Below are 17,544 nucleotides of genomic sequence, written 5' to 3'. Positions count from 1 at the left end.
GTCAGTGCCCGGCTCCAAAAGGCAATGCCTGTCATTGTGCCCGGACCAGGAACTTCCCGAGGCAAACAGCACGGTAGTTTTGGGCTGGGTTTACTGTCAGCCACGCGCACGCGATGCCAAGTGACTCATCTCACGCAGGGTCACGGGAGGGCAGTGGCAGAGGGGCGTCTTCGCTACCGGGGATGCCATCAAGGGGAAAAGCAAAGCATGGGGGCAGAAGGAAGGGTCTGACCTTCAGGGGACCGGGGCCGGCACCCCCAGGACCGTGCAAGCACTGGGGACCCCAGGAAGGAACTGGGGGTGGCTCTGCCCTGGTGCCACCAGACCAGCCCGAGCTGCTCCTTAAACCAGTTCCTCATTCCCCAGGTCTGGGGCTGGGCAGGCCCCGCTCCCTCCGGCTGGCACCCCCTTCCTGCCTCCAGCGCCCGGACACCGGGTCTGTCTTCTCCGCACCGTGCAGAGGGGGGACCCATGGAGGGGCTCCTGGGGCAGGGACACTGCTGCCCCCACCTGCCCCCTCCCCAGACAGCTGCAAGCCGCGTCTCCAATGCGCCCAAGCTCGGGGGGAGCCTGCAAGGCAGGAAACCAGCTCGGGGTGTTGGGAGCAGGTCGCCCCGACCGCTGCAGCCCCCCGGCCCCGCGCCGGCCCGGGCTTCCCCAGTGCGGCTGGCCGGGGAGACGTGCCAACACAGCGGGGAACAGCAGGAAGGCCCCAAAGGCCTAGGCTTTGTGCCCTGACCGCCCCCCTCCCCCTGCCCAGCATGCCAGGCAGCCCCCCCTCCAACAGCTGGATACAGCCCCCACCCCCCAACAGCTGGACACAGCCCCCCTCCAACAGCTGGATACAGCCTCCCCCCCGCAACAGCTGGATACAGGCCCCCCCTCCAAAAGCTGGACACAGGCCCCCCCAACAGCTGGACACAGCCCCCCCCTCCAACAGCTGGATACAGGTCCCCCCTCCAAAAGCTGGACACAGCCCCCCTCCAACAGCTGGATAGAGCCCCACCCAACAGCTGGACATAGCCCCCCCCCCAACAGCTGGATAGAGCCCCACCCAACAGCTGGATAGAGCCCCACCCACCGCGAAGCACCGCCCCCGCGAGCCGCCCTGCCCCGCCCCGCTCCCTCCGGCTCCGGAAGACACGTGCGCGCAGCGCCGAGCACCGCCCTGCTCTGCCGGGTCGGGTGGGGTCGCCGCGCGGAGGTGAGCGGCGTCGCCCTGCCCCGGCCGGCGGGGGGGGGCTGCAGCTGGGGGTCCCCAGCACACACGAGCGCGGGTGGGGGTGCCAGCCGGGGGCTCCCGCAGCCATGAATGCCCCCCAACTTTCTGCTGGGCGCCCGGGTGTTTCGACGCCCCCCCCCGGGCGGGCCTGGGGGCTCTCCCGCGGGGCGTGCGTGGCCCCAGGGCCGGGCGACTCGCGCGGGGAATGCAGACCGGCCACGCGTGCGGTAAAACGGCGGTCCAGCTGCAGAAAAGAGCCGGCCCGCTACGAAGGCGGAACGGCTCCGTGGCTGGTTTCTCTCCAGCTCTCATTGGAAGGTGTAGCGGGGCTCGGGGTGCCCGTCCCCTGCTTCCTCTGCCCGGACGCGGGTGAGGACAGACCCACAGCCCTGCTCCAGCGCCTCGTTCTGGGGGTGCCTGACGATGGGGCTTCGTTTCTCAGTCCGCAGGTGCCGGCCACCGCCGTGTCCCTCGCAGCTGGCCGGCAAGCGCGGCTGGGCCTGGGCTCGGCTCCTGACGCGGTGCCCGCCTGGGGGAACGGAGCGGAGGATGTTCCCGAAGAAGCAGAGGCAGGCGGCAGGCGCAGACACGGAGCCGTCGGGCAGCCGGAAGCGGGGCCGGCAGGACGCGGAGGTGGTACCGGGAGCGGAGAGCCTGGCGGAGGCGGTGAAGCAGGCACGGCGCAGAGCAGCCCTGTCCGTGCGCGAGTTCAAGTTCAACAAGAAGAGGGTGCGGCTGCTGTCCCAGGAGTCCCACTTGCAGGACGGCGCCCTCGGCATCCTGTACTGGATGTCCCGGGACCAGCGCGTGCAAGGTGATGCACCCGCGGGGACAAGGGGAGGGCAGAGCTGTGACCCCACCTTCCCCTCGGAGGCAAACCCAGATCTTGCCTGCTGGGGGTTGCAAAACGGGCCCTGGCTCCGTGACCCGGCTGCTGCTTTGGAGTCTGGTGGGCAGAGCAGGGCTGACGGGGGATTTTGCTCTGCTGTTGCTGAGCCCTGCATACACAGCAGCAGCATTATTGCCCTTTTCCAGATGGGAAAACTGAGGCACAGGGCTGGTCATCCCCCCCCAATCTCCTGCCACTCAAGGTCAAGACCCTGAGCCTGCTGGCGGGAGCTGGGGGACGAGATATGGGGCACGGGTGCGTTTAACTCGTTGTGGGCTGTCTCCCTCCAGATAACTGGGCCTTCCTGTACGCCCAGCGCCTGGCCCTGAAGCAGCAGCTCCCTCTGCACGTCTGCTTCTGCCTGGTGCCCAAGTTCCTGGACGCCACCATCCGCCACTTCGGCTTCCTGCTAAAAGGCCTGCAGGAGGTGGCCGAGGTACGGGTGCCGGGAGACGGCTCGGAGCTGGGAGGGCGCACCCCCTGGGAAAGGGATCGCTCACCCAGAGGGGCTGACACCAAGCCTTGTCCTCGTATTGCAGGAGTGCGGGGAGCTGGGCATCCCCTTCCACCTGCTCCAGGGCTACGCCAAGGACGTGCTGCCAGCCTTCGTGACGAGGCACGGCATCGGCGGGGTGGTCACCGACTTCTCCCCGCTCCGCGTCCCCTTGCAGTGGGTGGAAGACGTCAAGGAGAGGCTCCCGCAGGGTGTGCCACTGGTACAGGTGTGTCCTGGTCCCGGGGGACGTGAGCAGCACTGGGGGGGGTCTGAACAGAGGGAACCACTCTGGACTGGCACGTGGGCTGCAGGCAGGGCTCCTTGGAGAGCCGTCAGGCTGTCGGGGGCTTTACGTACAGTAGCAGGTCCAGATCCATAACAAGGGCCAGGGGCAGGAGGGAAATGCAGGGAACCAGCCCCTTTTCCAGGAGCCGGGTGCTGCTGTGCTCCTGGAAAAGCGGCTGCGGAGGGGAGCTGAGCCCAGGCAGGGACCTGTGGCACGGGCTGCGGGGATGGAGCTAGCGCTTGCTATTGCACAGAAGGATTTGGAGCACCAAGAAGCAGGTGCAAGGACAAGTGGGACATGGGCAGTGCAATGTGGAGGGGCTTTTGTCCTGGTTCTTAGGAAGCAGTTGAGCTCCGGAGATGGTTGTGCGCCCCAAACCTCTGTCCACCCGGATCCCACAACTCCCTCCACCCCCCCAGACAGCTCGGTTACCCTTCCGGCTCCCCCATTCTGTTCAGCGGGCAGCTGCCAGCTCCTTTCCCATCTCTGCCCCACTCCCAGGTGGATGCTCACAACATCGTTCCCTGCTGGGTGGCCTCCAACAAGCAGGAGTACGGCGCCAGGACCATCCGGCCAAAGATCCATGCCCAGCTCCCCGAGTTCCTCACAGAGTTCCCCCCCATCATCCAGCACCCGTTCCCCGCTGCGGCCCCCGCGCAGGTAGGAGCCCCGCGGGATTCCTCGGGGGCGCGGATCGGGAGCCCTGGGCGGGAGACGTCGGGTGCAAAGTGGCATAGACTGGCTAAGCACCAGCACAGCCAGGGATGGCGTGGGCCTGACCCTACCCAACCCAGCGTCACTCACTGCATAGCACATGGCCCTGGAGACACCGAGCTTCACCGAGGCCACAGGGAGTGCAAGCCATCTCTGTTTCCCAACTGGAGGTGACACTGAGGCATGCCAGGGGGTCAGTGGCTCGGGTCGTGTCCAAACAGCAGCAGAGCTGGGAGCCAAACCCAGGTCTCGTGTCTCCCAGGCCGCTGGTATTGCAGGCCCTGGCTCTGTAACCCAAAGCAGACAGAAGAGGTACTGGGGGCAGACAGAGCAAGGCCTGGCTGGAACCACCCCCACCAGCTGTAGCAGCCTGTCCTGAGATGCGCTGGAATTTATTTTTTAAGGAAAACTTCTCATGCCAAATCAATTCCAAATCTGTGAGTCATTCAAGAAGCATGTGTGGCCCTGCTACCAGCAAGCATCCTCCCCCCATGCCTGGGGCTTCAGATGCTTCCAGATCCATTGGCAGGCATCCTACATGCTTGGAGGGTGGGGGTTCGGATGCCCCCGAGTTTTGCTTGCCCTCAGCCGTACGGCTGCAGGAGCAAGCTAGGGAGGAATCTCCCATTTCCATAAAGTCGGTGTATAGCCATGATCTTGCCACTGGAAGTGGAAGTGGGAGGCTAACTGCGCATTACTTCGGTCACGGTACTGCTCCCTGCCACGTTCGTGGTCTTCCCCAGCCAGTGGGAAAACCACCTTGGTGGTCCTGATACTTCCCCTGCCAGCTAAGTATTGTAATCGCCTGCAGTTGTCCCCCCTGCCCTTGTCCCTGCAGCCCATAGACTGGGACGCCTGCTATGCCGGCCTGGAGGTGGACCGCACGGTGCCGGAGGTGAAGTGGGCAACGCCGGGGACAGCTGCGGGTCTGGCGGTGCTGCAGGCATTCGTTACCCGGCGGCTGCCAGGGTACAGCGAGTACCGCAACAACCCCAACAAGGCCGCGCTCAGCAACCTCTCGCCCTGGTTCCACTTTGGTGAGAAGCCCCGGGGCGGTCGACTTGAACCTGGGTGGTTTTAGAGCTGCGGGTGGGACTGGGTAGGGCTGGGAGCTGTCTCCTCCCAGTCCAGGAGCTTCCCCGGGGGAGCAGGGAGCTGCAGCTGCCGCCTGATCAGGTGGGTGAGTTGGGCTGAGGTCAGGACAGGCACCATCCTGCACAAGACGGGGGCACTGGAGGGCCTGGCATTGCTCCCATGCCCAGCCCAGGCCGGTGCCCCCCTCCCCTTTGATCCCAGGACCAGAGGCCTCATGCCCATGCCCTCCTCTCTGGTGCAGGCCAGGTGTCCGTGCAGCGTGCTGTCCTGGAGGTGCAGAAGTCCCGCGACCGCCACCGGGAGTCTGTCAACAGCTTCGTGGAGGAGGCCGTGATCCGGCGAGAGCTGGCGGACAACTTCTGCTTCTACAACAAAAGCTACGACCAGCTGGAAGGTACCGCGGGAGCCAAGCCGGATGGGGGCCGGGGCACGGGCTGAGCATCCCACCGTGCCCACGGCCTGGAGGAGCAGGGGCAACGCTGGGTGCGCCTTGGGAAGGAAAAGGGTCCAGAGCTGTCTCCTTGGGGAAGAGCGGTATCTCCTGCAGGAGGGGCCGTCTCCTGGCCCCAGGGGCACAGGCGCTTTTCTGGAAGTGGTGCTGGCTGAGTCCATGCTCTGAAAACACCTGGACCCTGGGCTTTGGAGAGCTCTGACTCACTCCCTGCCGCGGGGTCCTTGTAGCCGGGCTTCAGCTGCTCTCGCCCTGGGCTCTGCTTTCTCCTACTGGAGGGTGAGCCCTAGCGAGGGTTATCGCAGCATTGCTCGGGGCACGTGGGTGTCCAGAGTCCTCCTCGGGGTAGGTCTGAGACGTGCTGGCAGGGTTTGGGGCAAAAGGGAGCTTGCCCCTGCCTGCTGGTACAGCTCAAGGCCCTGGAGCTGGCTGCCATCCCCCAACCCCCAGCCTGGGTGAGTCCTGCTGTGCCATGTGCTCCATAGCTCACCTGGGCTTGGCCCTTGTCTTCGAAGGTGCACATGACTGGGCCAGAGACACGCTGATACTCCACGCCAGAGACAAGCGGGAGTATCTCTATGACCTGCACCAGCTGGAGCAGGGGAAGACGCACGACCAGCTCTGGAACGCGGCCCAGGTACCAGCCTGCCCCAGCCGCCTGCGCCCCGCTCTCGGAGCTGCCCCACCTCGTGCCCCCCTCCACCCTTCCTGGTGTGTCTGCACCCAGCATGTGTCTGCACCCAGAGCCCATGTCCCAGTGGGCCCTGCAATGCAGAGCTGGGGATCACGGTATCACTGAGCCTGGTCCGAGAGGGTCTGTGGTGCCTGTGGGCAGCACGATTGGTGGGTTTGGTTCAAAGAGCCTGCTCTTTGGGTACAGACGTGGCACATCCCTCAGCCCCCCCAGCACCTGGGTGCTCAGTCTGAGGATCCTGTGCACCTAGGATGGGGGCATCCCCCATGCCAGGCCAGGCCCCTCTTGTTCCAGCCTCCCTTGCCCCAGAGCTCCTGGAGCCAGCACGGGCTGGGGGCTCACGGCATTTCCCGCCTTCTCTCGGCAGATCCAGATGGTCCGCGAGGGCAAGATGCACGGCTTCCTCCGCATGTACTGGGCCAAGAAGATCCTGGAGTGGACCCGGTCCCCGGAGGATGCCCTGCGCTTCGCCATCTACCTCAACGACCGCTTTGAGCTGGACGGCAGGGACCCCAACGGCTACGTCGGTGGGTGGCCGGCGCGGGGCCAGGCCTGAGGGTGGAAGGGGATGCACCCACGTGGGAGCAGGACTGGCAGGGGGGGTGTCACCTGCCTGGCTCCGGCACTCTGCGGAGGCAGAGGATCATGAGAAATGTTGCCCAGAGACAGCCTAGAGGAAAGAGCGGGGGTGTTTCTCCCTCTGGGCTGTAGCTCCCATGGGGCAGCGCCCATCCAAGCGTGCTCTTTTTAGCTCTTTTCTTGCATTTTCCCTTAATTTCCACATTTAGTCCCAATTCCTGAGATAAAACTAGTGCCTCTCTACTTCGGACCTGGTCCATACTGGCCAGCCAGGCAGGCACAGGCTGCCCATAGCAGAACGGACCTCCCGTCCCTCTCGCCCCCATGGCTAGGGAGGGTGCCGGGACCCAAGGCGGGGCTGGGCAACCTGACGGGGCCCCTCTCTGTGCGGCAGGATGCATGTGGTCCATCTGCGGCACCCACGACCAAGGCTGGGCCGAGCGGAACGTGTTCGGGAAGATCCGGTACATGAACTACGCCGGCTGCAAGAGGAAGTTTAACGTGGGCCAGTTCGAACACAAGTACCGGCCCTGAATGCTCAGGGGCCCTCGCTGGCCTCCCCGTACAAGTCCACTCCCTCGGAGGCAGGAGCTCTTGCCGCGAGCAGTCTGCATAGCTGTCCCCGGATAGCGGGGACCGTGCCTTTTCCAGACCAGCTGCTGCATGTCTTTGCATACACTTGCTTGAGAGACTAGTCGTGCTGCAGGACCAGGAGACAGCCTCTCCCCCGGTGCCGGGTTTTTAGCGCTGCTCTTTCTAGATGGATTGCATCCAAAAAGGAAGTGGCCGGAGGGGAAGGAAAGGGAGCAAGCACCCTGTCACGAACTCACCATTTTTTGAAGTGTTCGTGGAATATCGCAGAGGTTTTCTTGGGCTGGCTTCACTGCTAGGTTGCGTGCCGTCTCTATAGATAGGTAGCCTTAAACCATGTTCCCCTCCTTATGTCTACGATTTGTGGTATTTGGCTGGTACCAAAGTATTTTTATATTTCCTCTTTTGGCCAGGATTAGTTAATAGGGCAACAATTAGGGCTGCTGCCCTAGCCCCACGTCCGAGGAGTAAGCAACTAGGAAGTGTACATTTAATAACTAATAACATGTAGTAACTCGGCGGGCTATTACCCATTATCATCACCCCAACAGGTGGTCGGGTGGATACGTGACTCCAGACGTGCTCACAGACCATGACAGCCTCTGTTTTAAAGAGAAGAGGCATCAGCTGGGGAACAGTCCAGCCACAGACTTATTGGAGGGAATAAGTGAAAGACTTATGGCCCGTAGAGATAAATGACGATATTCAAGGATATCCAATTGGCAATCTTTACGTCTGAAAGGATGTAAGCATTCACCTGGTCGTAACTGGATCGGGGAAGACTCCAAAGCTGATAAACAGATGCACATCGAGGGGCAAGAAGTATGGAAGTGTGCATAGGATGGGAACCCCAGCAATTTCGTGGGTGATCTTTATGCTTGGCAGGATTCGATTTTTATCAGTCAATGGTGATAAACATCGATTTCATCTCGCAAGCCCATGAAAAAATATTTCCATCACATAATCAAAATGTATAGAAAGGGGATGTAGGAAAAACGATGGCTGATGCAGTGCGTCACGACCAGGAGATCCTGGTTTTCTCCAACTTAAAAAAAATCCCCAATTTTCAGTTAAAAAAAATAACTCCAAATTTTCATTTTTCCATTATTCAAATGAAACATCAATATATGCATATCTGTATATGAATAGTGTTCCATTTAAGTCATGGGAAAATGTGGATTTGAGGTTACTTTTTTTAACTGAAAATTGGGGGTTTTGTTTTGTTTTTTTAAATCGGAGAAAAGCAGGATCCCTGGTCACGACCCGTTCCTATATAGCCATGCTGGCTGTAGTTCGGACTGCAACTCCCAGAAACCCCAGGGGACTGGGAACAAAGGAAAAGGAGGTGACAAAGGGGATGAGGGACCTACAGGTGAGCGGAGTCGCTTTTCCTGCTTGGCTGGTGGCAGTCCTACTGTAGTTACATTGGTCGTTAATAGTCTGGCCCCTAACTTTGCACAATCCTGAAAATGTAAATCAATAAACATCAAAATATACGCATAAAAATTAACATTTGATGTTATCCATCACCATGATTTAAAAAAATAAAAATCCAATTCTGCCATGCCGAGCGATACGCGTAAATGGCCAAATAAGAAACCATACTTAAGCCTGGCCATGAGAGCAAGTATTTGTCTAAACCAGTGGTTCTCAACCTTGTTAGGCAGCAGACCCCCTCAGAAAAGGCCAGTGCTTAGCTTTCACTTCTTTTTATGACTACAGGATAATACAAGAGCAATTCTCCCATTGCATGGGACTCAGAGAGACCGCAACAGGGCAGCATGGTTTTTAACACCATGGATTCCTATTTGAAAGCTCTGGGTTTATCATATTTGCACACCTAACCGTGCCAACACTGTATGGCACCCTTGAAAGGATCTCAAGGCACCCTGGGTAGGCATTACTGGTCTACTTTACAGTTTCTTGGGTGTAAGGTGCTCTAGTCCCGCACTGGCTTAGCTGGGCAGCACAAGCTGAGAGCCTGGGGGAAGATTTTGGCTTGGACAGAAGCTGCTTTCTTAGAGTTTAGGGATAAAGTAAAAGCATTGGTCTGATATTTCCCTTGGTTTATTCTTATATCTTAGTGGTTCCTGATGCCTTATAGCGGTTTTGTAATAAACCTTTTTGCTGTTCTGACTCATTTAGTGTCATTGCTGGGATTCTGTGGATTTCATGGATGTCAGGGTCAGAAGGGATCTCAGTAGGTCATCGAGTCCAACCCCTGCCCTGGGCAGGAAAGAGCGCTGGGGTCAGACAACCCCAACTCGGTGCTTGTCCACTCTGCTTTTAAAGACCCCCCGGGGCAGGGGAGAGCACCACCTCCCTTGCAGCCCGTTCCAGATTCTGGCAACCCTCAGTGTAAAGAAATGTTTCCTAACATTTAAATCTGCTCTCCACCAGTTTATGGCCGTTGTTCCTAGTAACCCCAAGGGGTGCTCTGGTAAACAGAGTATCCCCTATTTCCTGCTGCCCTCTTGATGAATTTGTAAACGGCTATAAGATCCCCTCTCAGCCTTCTTTTGCAGAGGCTGCAGAGATCCAGGTCCATCAATTTGTCCTTACCCATAGGCCTATAACCAAGCGAGTGGCCCTCCTCTGAACCCTGTCAAGGTTGTCCACATCCCTCCTGAAGTGCGGCGCCCAGACCTGGACGCAGTACTCCAGCTGTGGCCTGACCAGTGTCGCATAGAGGGGGAGGATCACCTCCCTGCACCTGCTAATGCAGGACCGCACGTGGTTGGCTTTACCGATCGGTTCGTCACATTGACAACTCTTGTTCGTTTTGGAGTCAACTATGACTCCAAGATCCCTTTCCACTGCTGAGAAAGTCACTTCCCAACCTATAGGTGTGTTGGCAATCCTTTCTCCCTTGATGCAGCACTTCGCATTTATCCTTGCTTAACTGCATCCTATTCTGTTCTGCCCACATTCCCAACCCGTCCAAATCCGCCTGAATCCGCTCCCTGCCCTCCAGCGTGTTTACTTTGCCCCACAATTTGGTGTCATTCACAAATTTGGCCAGAGTGCTTCCCACGCCCTCCTGTAGTAACCTTTGCCACCAGTCTTGCATGTAGGTGTTTGTGGAGCAGCTAATGGGGTTGCTGAGACTGGAAGTGGGTGGGAGGTGGGCTGAGGCTAAGGCCAGGACACCTACAGCAGCATAAGAAATGCTCCCATAAGGGGCAGTTGGGCAGTGATGTTGGGGTGCAGCTCCAGGCAGCTAGCGGTAAAGCTGGCTGCATGGCACAGGCCACGACAGTATGGTGCACGTGTGTCTGGAGGGCACCGTTTGTGCCCTGTGGTTGCAGATCCTACCTTGGATGATCCCCGCCCCCCTCCTCTGTGCTCCATCTCCACTTCCAGCAACATGTATTTGTGGCCTGTTTGCACCCAAGTGCTTCTGCACGAACATCGTCCTTCAAAGGACACCAAAGAGCCATTTCGGCTTAAACACCTCCTGGGTTCAATACCACCCCCACAATACACGTTGATGGAGAGCAGGATCATCCCCTCTCTGGCCCTCAGCCTTGTTCTCCGGGGCTCTGTTCTGTCCAGCAGCAGCTGCCAACTCAGGCCATTTGTTCCCATTAGATCTGTGCCCTGGCTAAGGCAGGGCTGGGACATATTGGCTGAGTTAGCACCGATGCCGCAGCTGTGGGAATGGCCAAGCCAAAGATGCCCCTGTAAGCACCAAGCAGCTTATGCTTTGCTATATAGCACCCGGAGGGATGGAAGGGGGCTGTCACGCTTAAGCCTATTCCCCAAATTGGCAACACCTTTCCTTGTTGCTTGGGGTTCACTCTGGGACTCGTCTATCCATACAGCTAACAAGCCCAGTCCTGCTTAACTAAAACTATTGCGTAGGGTTTGCTTTGGTTTCTCCACCCAGCTACCACCGGGTTGCCGATGCCATAGACACGTGCCCATGGCTGTGGAGGACCTCAGCTCTGCAACTCCCCATTTCTTGGAAGTAAAATTTAAACACTTGGCTGCTTTCTCCCAGCCGTAACTATTCACACCAACACCACTGGGCAAAGCAGGCCAGCCAGCCGTGTTTTTCATTAACTTAGTTTATTAGGGATGGCATGGTCATAGGTAGGCCGTGTCATACCATAGTGGGCAGCAATCCCATTCTACCCTGTGTACAGCACAGCACCACCCTTCTCCCTACACACACAAATCCAACATGCCAACTCACGGCGGGCAGTGTTACATGTAGGGGTAAATACTGTCCTACCTTGGCAAATGGGTCAGTAACAGCTTCATTAGTGTTGTGCATAATTGTAAGACCCTCCACTGTGTCCAGAAAAACCCCTCTTCCAGAAATCCCTATCAAGGAGGGGAAGGGGGAAATACCCCGGATCCATTCACTGTGTCGGACGGTAATCAGTGCTTCTAGAAATGGCCGTCGAGAGGCTTAGTCACCCCAGCAGTGCCTCAAAGGATTAAAGTGCTTTGAACAAGTTTTGGAGGGACGTTGTCTGAGCTGGCACAGCTCATCTGTGGGCTCAGCCCTAACCGAGCTGGCCAGTAGTGCAAGGTTCGGCCCAGGCGTGGCTGCTGCCGGAGGAGCTGTCGGTGTCCATGGGAGGGCCAGTCACCGCGTGGCAGAGCCTGTGGGACAGTGTCAGCATCCAGAGCTTCTGGGCGGCCAGACCCGGCCGGTGTCAGCAGCAAGACCGCTGCTCGGCTTGGAGGATGAGAGCAGGGGCAACTCCTGGGCACCGGTGGACGGTGGAGCTGGGGACATGGCTGCTGCAAGGCCCCCAGGGCTGGGTGTTCAGAGCCAAGCGTGACAGCAGCCTGTGCAGAAGTCACTTGCCGGCCAGGCGCGTGCGAGGGGGCAGTTTCAGGCTGCGCTGAGTACCCTGGACGGTAGCATCGCAGCTGTTTGGTTGACAAGGGGGCATTGGTGCTACTCTAAGGCCTTCCCTCTTGTGTTTTAACTCTCACATGGGCCCACTCTCCACCCCGTGGACCTGTGCAGGAAACACCCCGCTGTCATTGTGTGCCCCTGCGGACGCATCAGGGCACCCAGAGCCCTGCGTGACCCCCCGCTGTGTCCAACCCAAGCTCATCTCCCCTCCCTGCAAGAGCATCCCCCGCCTGCCAGGCTGCAGCTGGACGGCACTACAGCTCTAGTTCAATCACTGCAGGGGGACAATTCTGCTGGGTATAGAGAGCAAAGCAACCTGCCCATGGCCCGTGGGGTTGGGGTGGGGGGGTTCCCTTCTCAATTTCCTCTTTCAAGCCAAAGCAGCCACACAGCCAGCCTTCCCCTGCCCCAAGAGAATGCACCAGCCTCGGTCCTTCACAGCTACCTTCAGCCTGCCTTCCCACCCAGGGACGTGCCACTGCTGCCCATGGAGCTGAGCCTGCAGGACAGGGTCCTCAGCCCAAAGCACCAGCTGCACAGCCAGGGCACAGTCCCAGATCTCACCCTGCACCAACACTTCCAGACGACACACTGACCCTCACCTCCGTCACGTGCACAATCACCTTGCTCAATGCCCAAGGCCAAAGCTCCCTGCGGCCGTGCAGATGCCCCCACGAGATGCATGCAGCCACGAGCAGTCTCTCCAGGCCTGTACAGAGCAGAGCTGTTGTAGGGAGGAGCAAACAAGTGGCAGTAGGAACCCATTTCATCTTCCCCCATCCCAGCTCCAGACCTCCAGTGCCAGGGGCTTTCCAACTGGTCAAGGCTGGTTCTGAGCATACACCCAGCACAGACAGCGACAAAAATAGGGACATACGCACATGGAGCCTGTTTCACGGACTGGTGGTAGTAAGCCCCGTACAGGTCTGTGCTGGACAGGACAGCTACGCCAATCCCAGGAGATGCACCTCTGTGCTGGGCAGTGAGAGTCAATGGGAACAGGTCATTAAAAGATGCCCTGTCCCTAATGAACTGTGGTAAAAAATAATCATAAACTTAAATCTAAGATCAGGACAATTAAAATGACCCAGCAAATGAGGCTGAAAGAAGAGGACGGGACGGGGGCACTGCAGCTGAAGATGCAGGCTCTGGAGGGTGATGGGCAGCTGGTCCTGTCCACTGTCGCTGGAGAGATGCTGCTAACAGCCCTGTGTGCCCATGAGGGCATCCAGGGTGGAGGGAGCACAGCATCAGGGTGGAGGCCTGGAGCTGGGTTCAGATCTCAATGATGGGGTCAGGAACCAGCTGGGGTGCACCTCCGCTGCCTGGCACTGTGGCCATCCTGCCAGACTGCCCCAGCGTAGCGCAGCGCATCACCCAGCAAGAAGCAATGCCCTCGCAGCTGTGGCAGGGAGAGGAGGGGGTGGGCACAAGTCACCCCCACACCCACACTGTCCTGACACCATCTCCACATGCCATGCAACGTTGGGCTGCTTCCACGTGGGGCTGGCACCACAGCAGGCATAGTTCCTCCTGCCCGGACTTCCTGGAGAGGGCCGAGCTGGGGGAGAGCAGGAAGCTGGCACCTGGGGTTTGGGTGCTGGCTGATCCCGATCCCTGGGTGAGAGCTCAGATGGGGACCCAGAAGGCTTCTTGTCTGGAAGGACGCAGCAGCTCAGCCCACCCTCACAAACTTCCCCGTCTTCCCTCCCCTGGGTCCATGCAGCTCCTCACCCCAAGAGCAGCCTGTCAACACCCTGGGCAGCGAGGGGAATCTCCGAAGCAGCAGATGGGCCCTGCCCCCTGCCATCCTTTGGGAGCCCCTCTCACCCCACTATAGCCCAGGCACGTCCCGAGGAGCCGACTAGCTCTGGAGGAGCCAGCTAATCCCAACATGGAGCCTGCAGCTGGCTCAGATCTGCCTCGGGATAACCAGCAGGGAAAGAGGTCGCTGCTAGGAAGGCCCCATGAGCAGGGGAGAGTCTCAGAAGTCAAAAGCAGGGCTGCAGACTGGCCGAGGCACTGTTCACAGCATCCCAGCGGTAAGGAAGGTTCTTGTGAAGAAAACCCACAGCAGCAAAGGGCAGGGGAGGGCAGCAGAGAGGCCTCCGCAAAGCCCTGAAGGCGCAGCTGGTCCAGCAGCACGTGGAGTCGAGACAGGCTCTGGGTAGAAGCTGCTGCCAAAGGGTTAACAGGGAGGGGGTGTAGGGCTGTTGCTCCTTCACTGAGGCCCAGGCTGCACGTGGGGCAAGGCTGGGACTCGCCAGCACCTGGAACAACCCCCCCTATCCCATCTACTGGACCACGACCCACGGAGAAAAGCAACACTGCCCGTGAGGCAGAGCTGGTCCCGCCAGCACTGGGGGCTGGTGCTCGAGGTCCCCGTGTCTCAGCCCTGCGGGGCAGTGCAGTGAGTCACTTCCAATCTGTCAGTCGGTCCCTGCAGCCGGAGGCCCTGCATGCCTGCTGGCTTTGCTCCCTCCTCACGTGGCGGCTGCTGCCTCCCGTGGCTCCGGCTCCGGCTCCTCCTCGCAGTCTGAGGTGCACGACTCCAAGCTCTGCTTGGCCAGCAGCTCCCTCCGGGCCTGGAGCCGCTCACACTTGGGGCAGGGCCCCACCTTGAAGCAGGATTTGTGGTAGCAGGCCTTGCACTCTGCAGGAAGAGACAGGCAAAGAAACTGTGAGCCACGGGCCGGGGCCACACAGACTGCACCTACTGTCCTCCCCCACTGTCACCTCCATCCCAGGTCTCCTGCTGCATGGCCTCCCCACCCCAGTGCAAGGGGCAATCCTAGCCCTACACTCCACACCCTAGTGAGGCAGCTTCAGGGCTTCTCTACACAGCTCCTACCTGATCCTCCCCATGCCCTGATGTGAGCATGCAAAACACACCACTGCCAGCACTGCGGCTGGGGGTACATCCCCCAGGACAAGGGACCAGGCGGGCATGCTGTGCTTTGGTGACATCCCAGGTCCTACACTACTAAGGCAGCAGTGGGAGTATCTCCATGACAGACACAAGCACCCTAAGACTGTCGTGCTGCCTGGTGGCCTGGACTGGTCTGGACAGCCCAAGAGACTGGTGCTGAGATAGAGACACACTGTGTGGTCATCAGCACAGACCGACCTGGACAGAGTTCCCACTTACCACCCTCGCTGGCTTTAGTAAGATGTTTTCAGGCTGGCTCTGCAGCGCAAAGCCACCCTGGTCCCTGAGCATCCTGACTGCCAACTACAACAGCATGGCACCTGAGAGGGAAAGGCCATGAAGCCCTCATCTGTTCCCCACATCCGTGTCTTTCCCTGAGCTGGGTCCAGGCAGCCCTGCTCCTCAGCCACAGCAGCAGCAAGTCCACGCCCTGCAGGTAGTGCCCTGCTGGACTTTACATGTGTACATGGAGGCAGCTGTCCCACAGTGCCTCTGCAGTGGGTGGCACATACAGGGGTCTGGCTCTCTGGGATGCTCGTTGCAGAGAGCTGGCAGAGGTCTGTAGGTGCCACTGGAGGGTTCTGGCCAAAGTGAAAGGCCACTTGCCAACCAGTTACAGACAGCAGCGGAGTAGACCAGTGCCAGAGACTCCAGCTCTGCCAGTTGTGGTTTGAGGCAGCTTCAGCCCCAACTGGGCGCACCCCTGGTCAGTCCCTGAGGGTGCAAGCAGCCCCATCCCGGTGTTCAGGTCCTCTGGGTCCCAGCTGGCCTCTCACCTTCGCACGTCCTGCACTTGTTCAGCTCAAAGGGGAAGATGATGTCGTCCTCGTTCTGGCAGAACTCACAGATGAAGCCTTTGGCTTGACACAGCTGCAAGGACAAGAGGGCACAGTGGTTAGGGAAGCAGGCGAACACACCAGGGTTTCCTGGCCACAACGAAGGCAGAGAGAGCAGCAGCCTGGAGCCAGGAGACTGGTTCCACTGTGGGGACGATGCCAGCCCCTGGGACAACCTCTGTGCCTGTTCATCCCCATGCCAAGAGCTGGCCCTCCTCACTGGCTGTGACATGGTGTCATCACACATGCAGCACAGGAGACACTGCTACTCGAGAAGCTGTACTACAAGGCAGTGGAAATGAGCAGCCCATTACAACACCGCAGCGGCTAGGCAGAGGCAAACAGGAGCTGGGCGTTCACTAGCTCTTGTGGAGTGGGAACACGACATCTCTACTGTAGGCACCTATCATGGCACCTCCTGTCAGCAGCCAGCCAGGGAGAGCCAGCCGTGCATCTGCTCCTTAGAGCCAGATCTGGGGTAAGCTACTCCATGGCCATCAGGCCATGTCCACACCAGCCAGCTCCTCGTGGCAGGGACTGCACCTTGCCCAGCACATGCATTGCCCCTTAGCTAGTGTTCTGCGAACGCTAAGCTGTGGTTCTCACCAGCTATAGCATAAACACACCCACCCGAGGCTACACACTCCCTGCTGCTAAACTCAGAGCCACCTAGTTACATCTGTTCTCTTTTGACTTCCTGAAAAGACTCTATGCTTCATCAAGAGAGCAGCCAGCCTACAAAGAGCTTTGGGTGGAAAAAGTAACTTCTGCAGTTCCCCTGTGTGTGATAATGGTCTCCAGATCCCTTTCCTGCCCCTGCTAGAACAGGCCATGCTCCTGCCAGCTGAAACCCAAGATTTATTGGGAACTAAGAACACTAATGAAGCCACCAGAATCACAGAAAATTCAGGTCCTGGCTAGTTAGCCATCACAGCAGGGAGGACCTGGCTAGAACGCCCTCAAAGACTCAGTTCAAACCCTGCTCCATCTTGAGCATACCCAGGACCTCAGATTACCCTGTGATCCTAAGCTGTGCTCCACATGAAGTCACCAGGGGGGAAACATGGCCCCAGGGCACGCTGAGGGGCTGTCTGCACTAGGGGTTGCAGCAGGGTTTGGCCACGTCAGGGCATGGTGCTGTAGCCAGCTCCCTTCTGCATTCTTGTGGTGCAGCCTGGCCTGGAGAGCAGATGTAGGCAAATGTCACGCCTTGATGTCTGCTGGGATCCATCTGCCAGGCCTTCCCTTCTGCTCTCCCAGCCTCTTTCCTCTCCACATCCAAATCAGGTTTCATGTCATCGTTCTAAATCAAACAGGAAGAGCTGGGAGAGGGTCTACGGGCTGCACCGTGATGGCAGAGACAAGCGGGGGAATGCCCTGAACATTTCCTGTGCACCTGGGTGGAAAAGGCAGGATTTAAACCCCGAGGCTTCTTCCCATAAGGGCTAGAAAGTTCCTTCCTGCTTCTGGTCCATCTCAGAACTGCCCCCCCACATGCCAGTGCACAGAGCAACCTACCATGCATCTCTCAACATGCAGAGCCCCGGCCTTCATGAGCTCCGTCAGGCGGGGAACAAGGTCCCCCTTCTTGGTGGTGCTCAGGTCGTTGAGGGAGTAGAGGTGGAGGTCTTCCGTCAAGTGGCCGGGCACCGCGTCAAAAGAGTCCAGGAGCCTGCAGGGGCAAAAGACCAGAACTCAGAGAACAGCAGCAGGAGACATCCCCCTCCACCATGGGGTCCCACTGCCTCTCCGGCTCCCCTGCCTCTAGGCTATGCTAAGACCTGTCAATAGTGCCCGCTTCACCCCCTCCAGACTATCAGATGAGCACCAGCCAGTGCCTCGCAGCCCCAGATCATGGCATCTGGGCAGCTCCACCCCTTACCAGG

At 59.0% G+C, this 17,544-nt stretch overlaps 2 protein-coding genes across 8 annotated transcripts in view; one reads left to right on the top strand and one right to left on the bottom strand.

Moving 5' to 3' along the window:
• Nucleotides 1-1,107: 1,107 nt before the first annotated feature.
• Nucleotides 1,108-9,157, top strand: LOC102562553 (deoxyribodipyrimidine photo-lyase). Of its 3 annotated transcripts, none has more exons than XM_006264167.4 (10): nt 1,108-1,204; nt 1,665-2,036; nt 2,402-2,547; nt 2,651-2,833; nt 3,395-3,553; nt 4,446-4,644; nt 4,944-5,096; nt 5,669-5,790; nt 6,215-6,374; nt 6,821-9,157. In XM_006264167.4, exons 2-10 carry the CDS (start codon nt 1,772-1,774, stop codon nt 6,958-6,960), a joined length of 1,527 nt encoding a protein of 508 aa, XP_006264229.2. In that variant the 5' UTR covers nt 1,108-1,204; nt 1,665-1,771; the 3' UTR covers nt 6,961-9,157. The 3 variants fall into 3 exon arrangements, with proteins under 3 accessions (XP_006264229.2, XP_019350911.2, XP_019350912.2); XM_019495366.2 differs by lacking the exon at nt 1,108-1,204 and adding an exon at nt 1,256-1,591; XM_019495367.2 differs by lacking the exon at nt 1,108-1,204 and adding an exon at nt 1,257-1,540.
• A 1,912-nt stretch (nt 9,158-11,069) lies between these two features.
• Nucleotides 11,070-17,544, bottom strand: part of RUBCN (rubicon autophagy regulator) — a 45,786-nt gene continuing 39,311 nt past the window's right edge. For all 5 annotated transcript variants that reach the window (XM_014610834.3, XM_014610835.3, XM_014610836.3 and 2 more), the window contains 3 exons: nt 17,177-17,330; nt 15,599-15,692; nt 11,070-14,546 (listed from right to left, as the gene is read on the bottom strand). In XM_014610834.3, coding sequence (XP_014466320.2) covers nt 14,377-14,546; nt 15,599-15,692; nt 17,177-17,330 — 418 coding nt within the window. In that variant the 3' untranslated portion in view covers nt 11,070-14,376. The remainder of the gene's footprint in view (nt 14,547-15,598; nt 15,693-17,176; nt 17,331-17,544) is intronic.

The sequence above is a fragment of the Alligator mississippiensis genome, chromosome 7 (genome assembly GCF_030867095.1).
Source record: "Alligator mississippiensis isolate rAllMis1 chromosome 7, rAllMis1, whole genome shotgun sequence".
NCBI classification, from domain to species: Eukaryota; Metazoa; Chordata; order Crocodylia; family Alligatoridae; genus Alligator; species Alligator mississippiensis.
The sequence above is the reverse complement of the archived record's forward strand: the minus strand, read 5'-3'. Positions and strand labels throughout refer to the sequence as shown.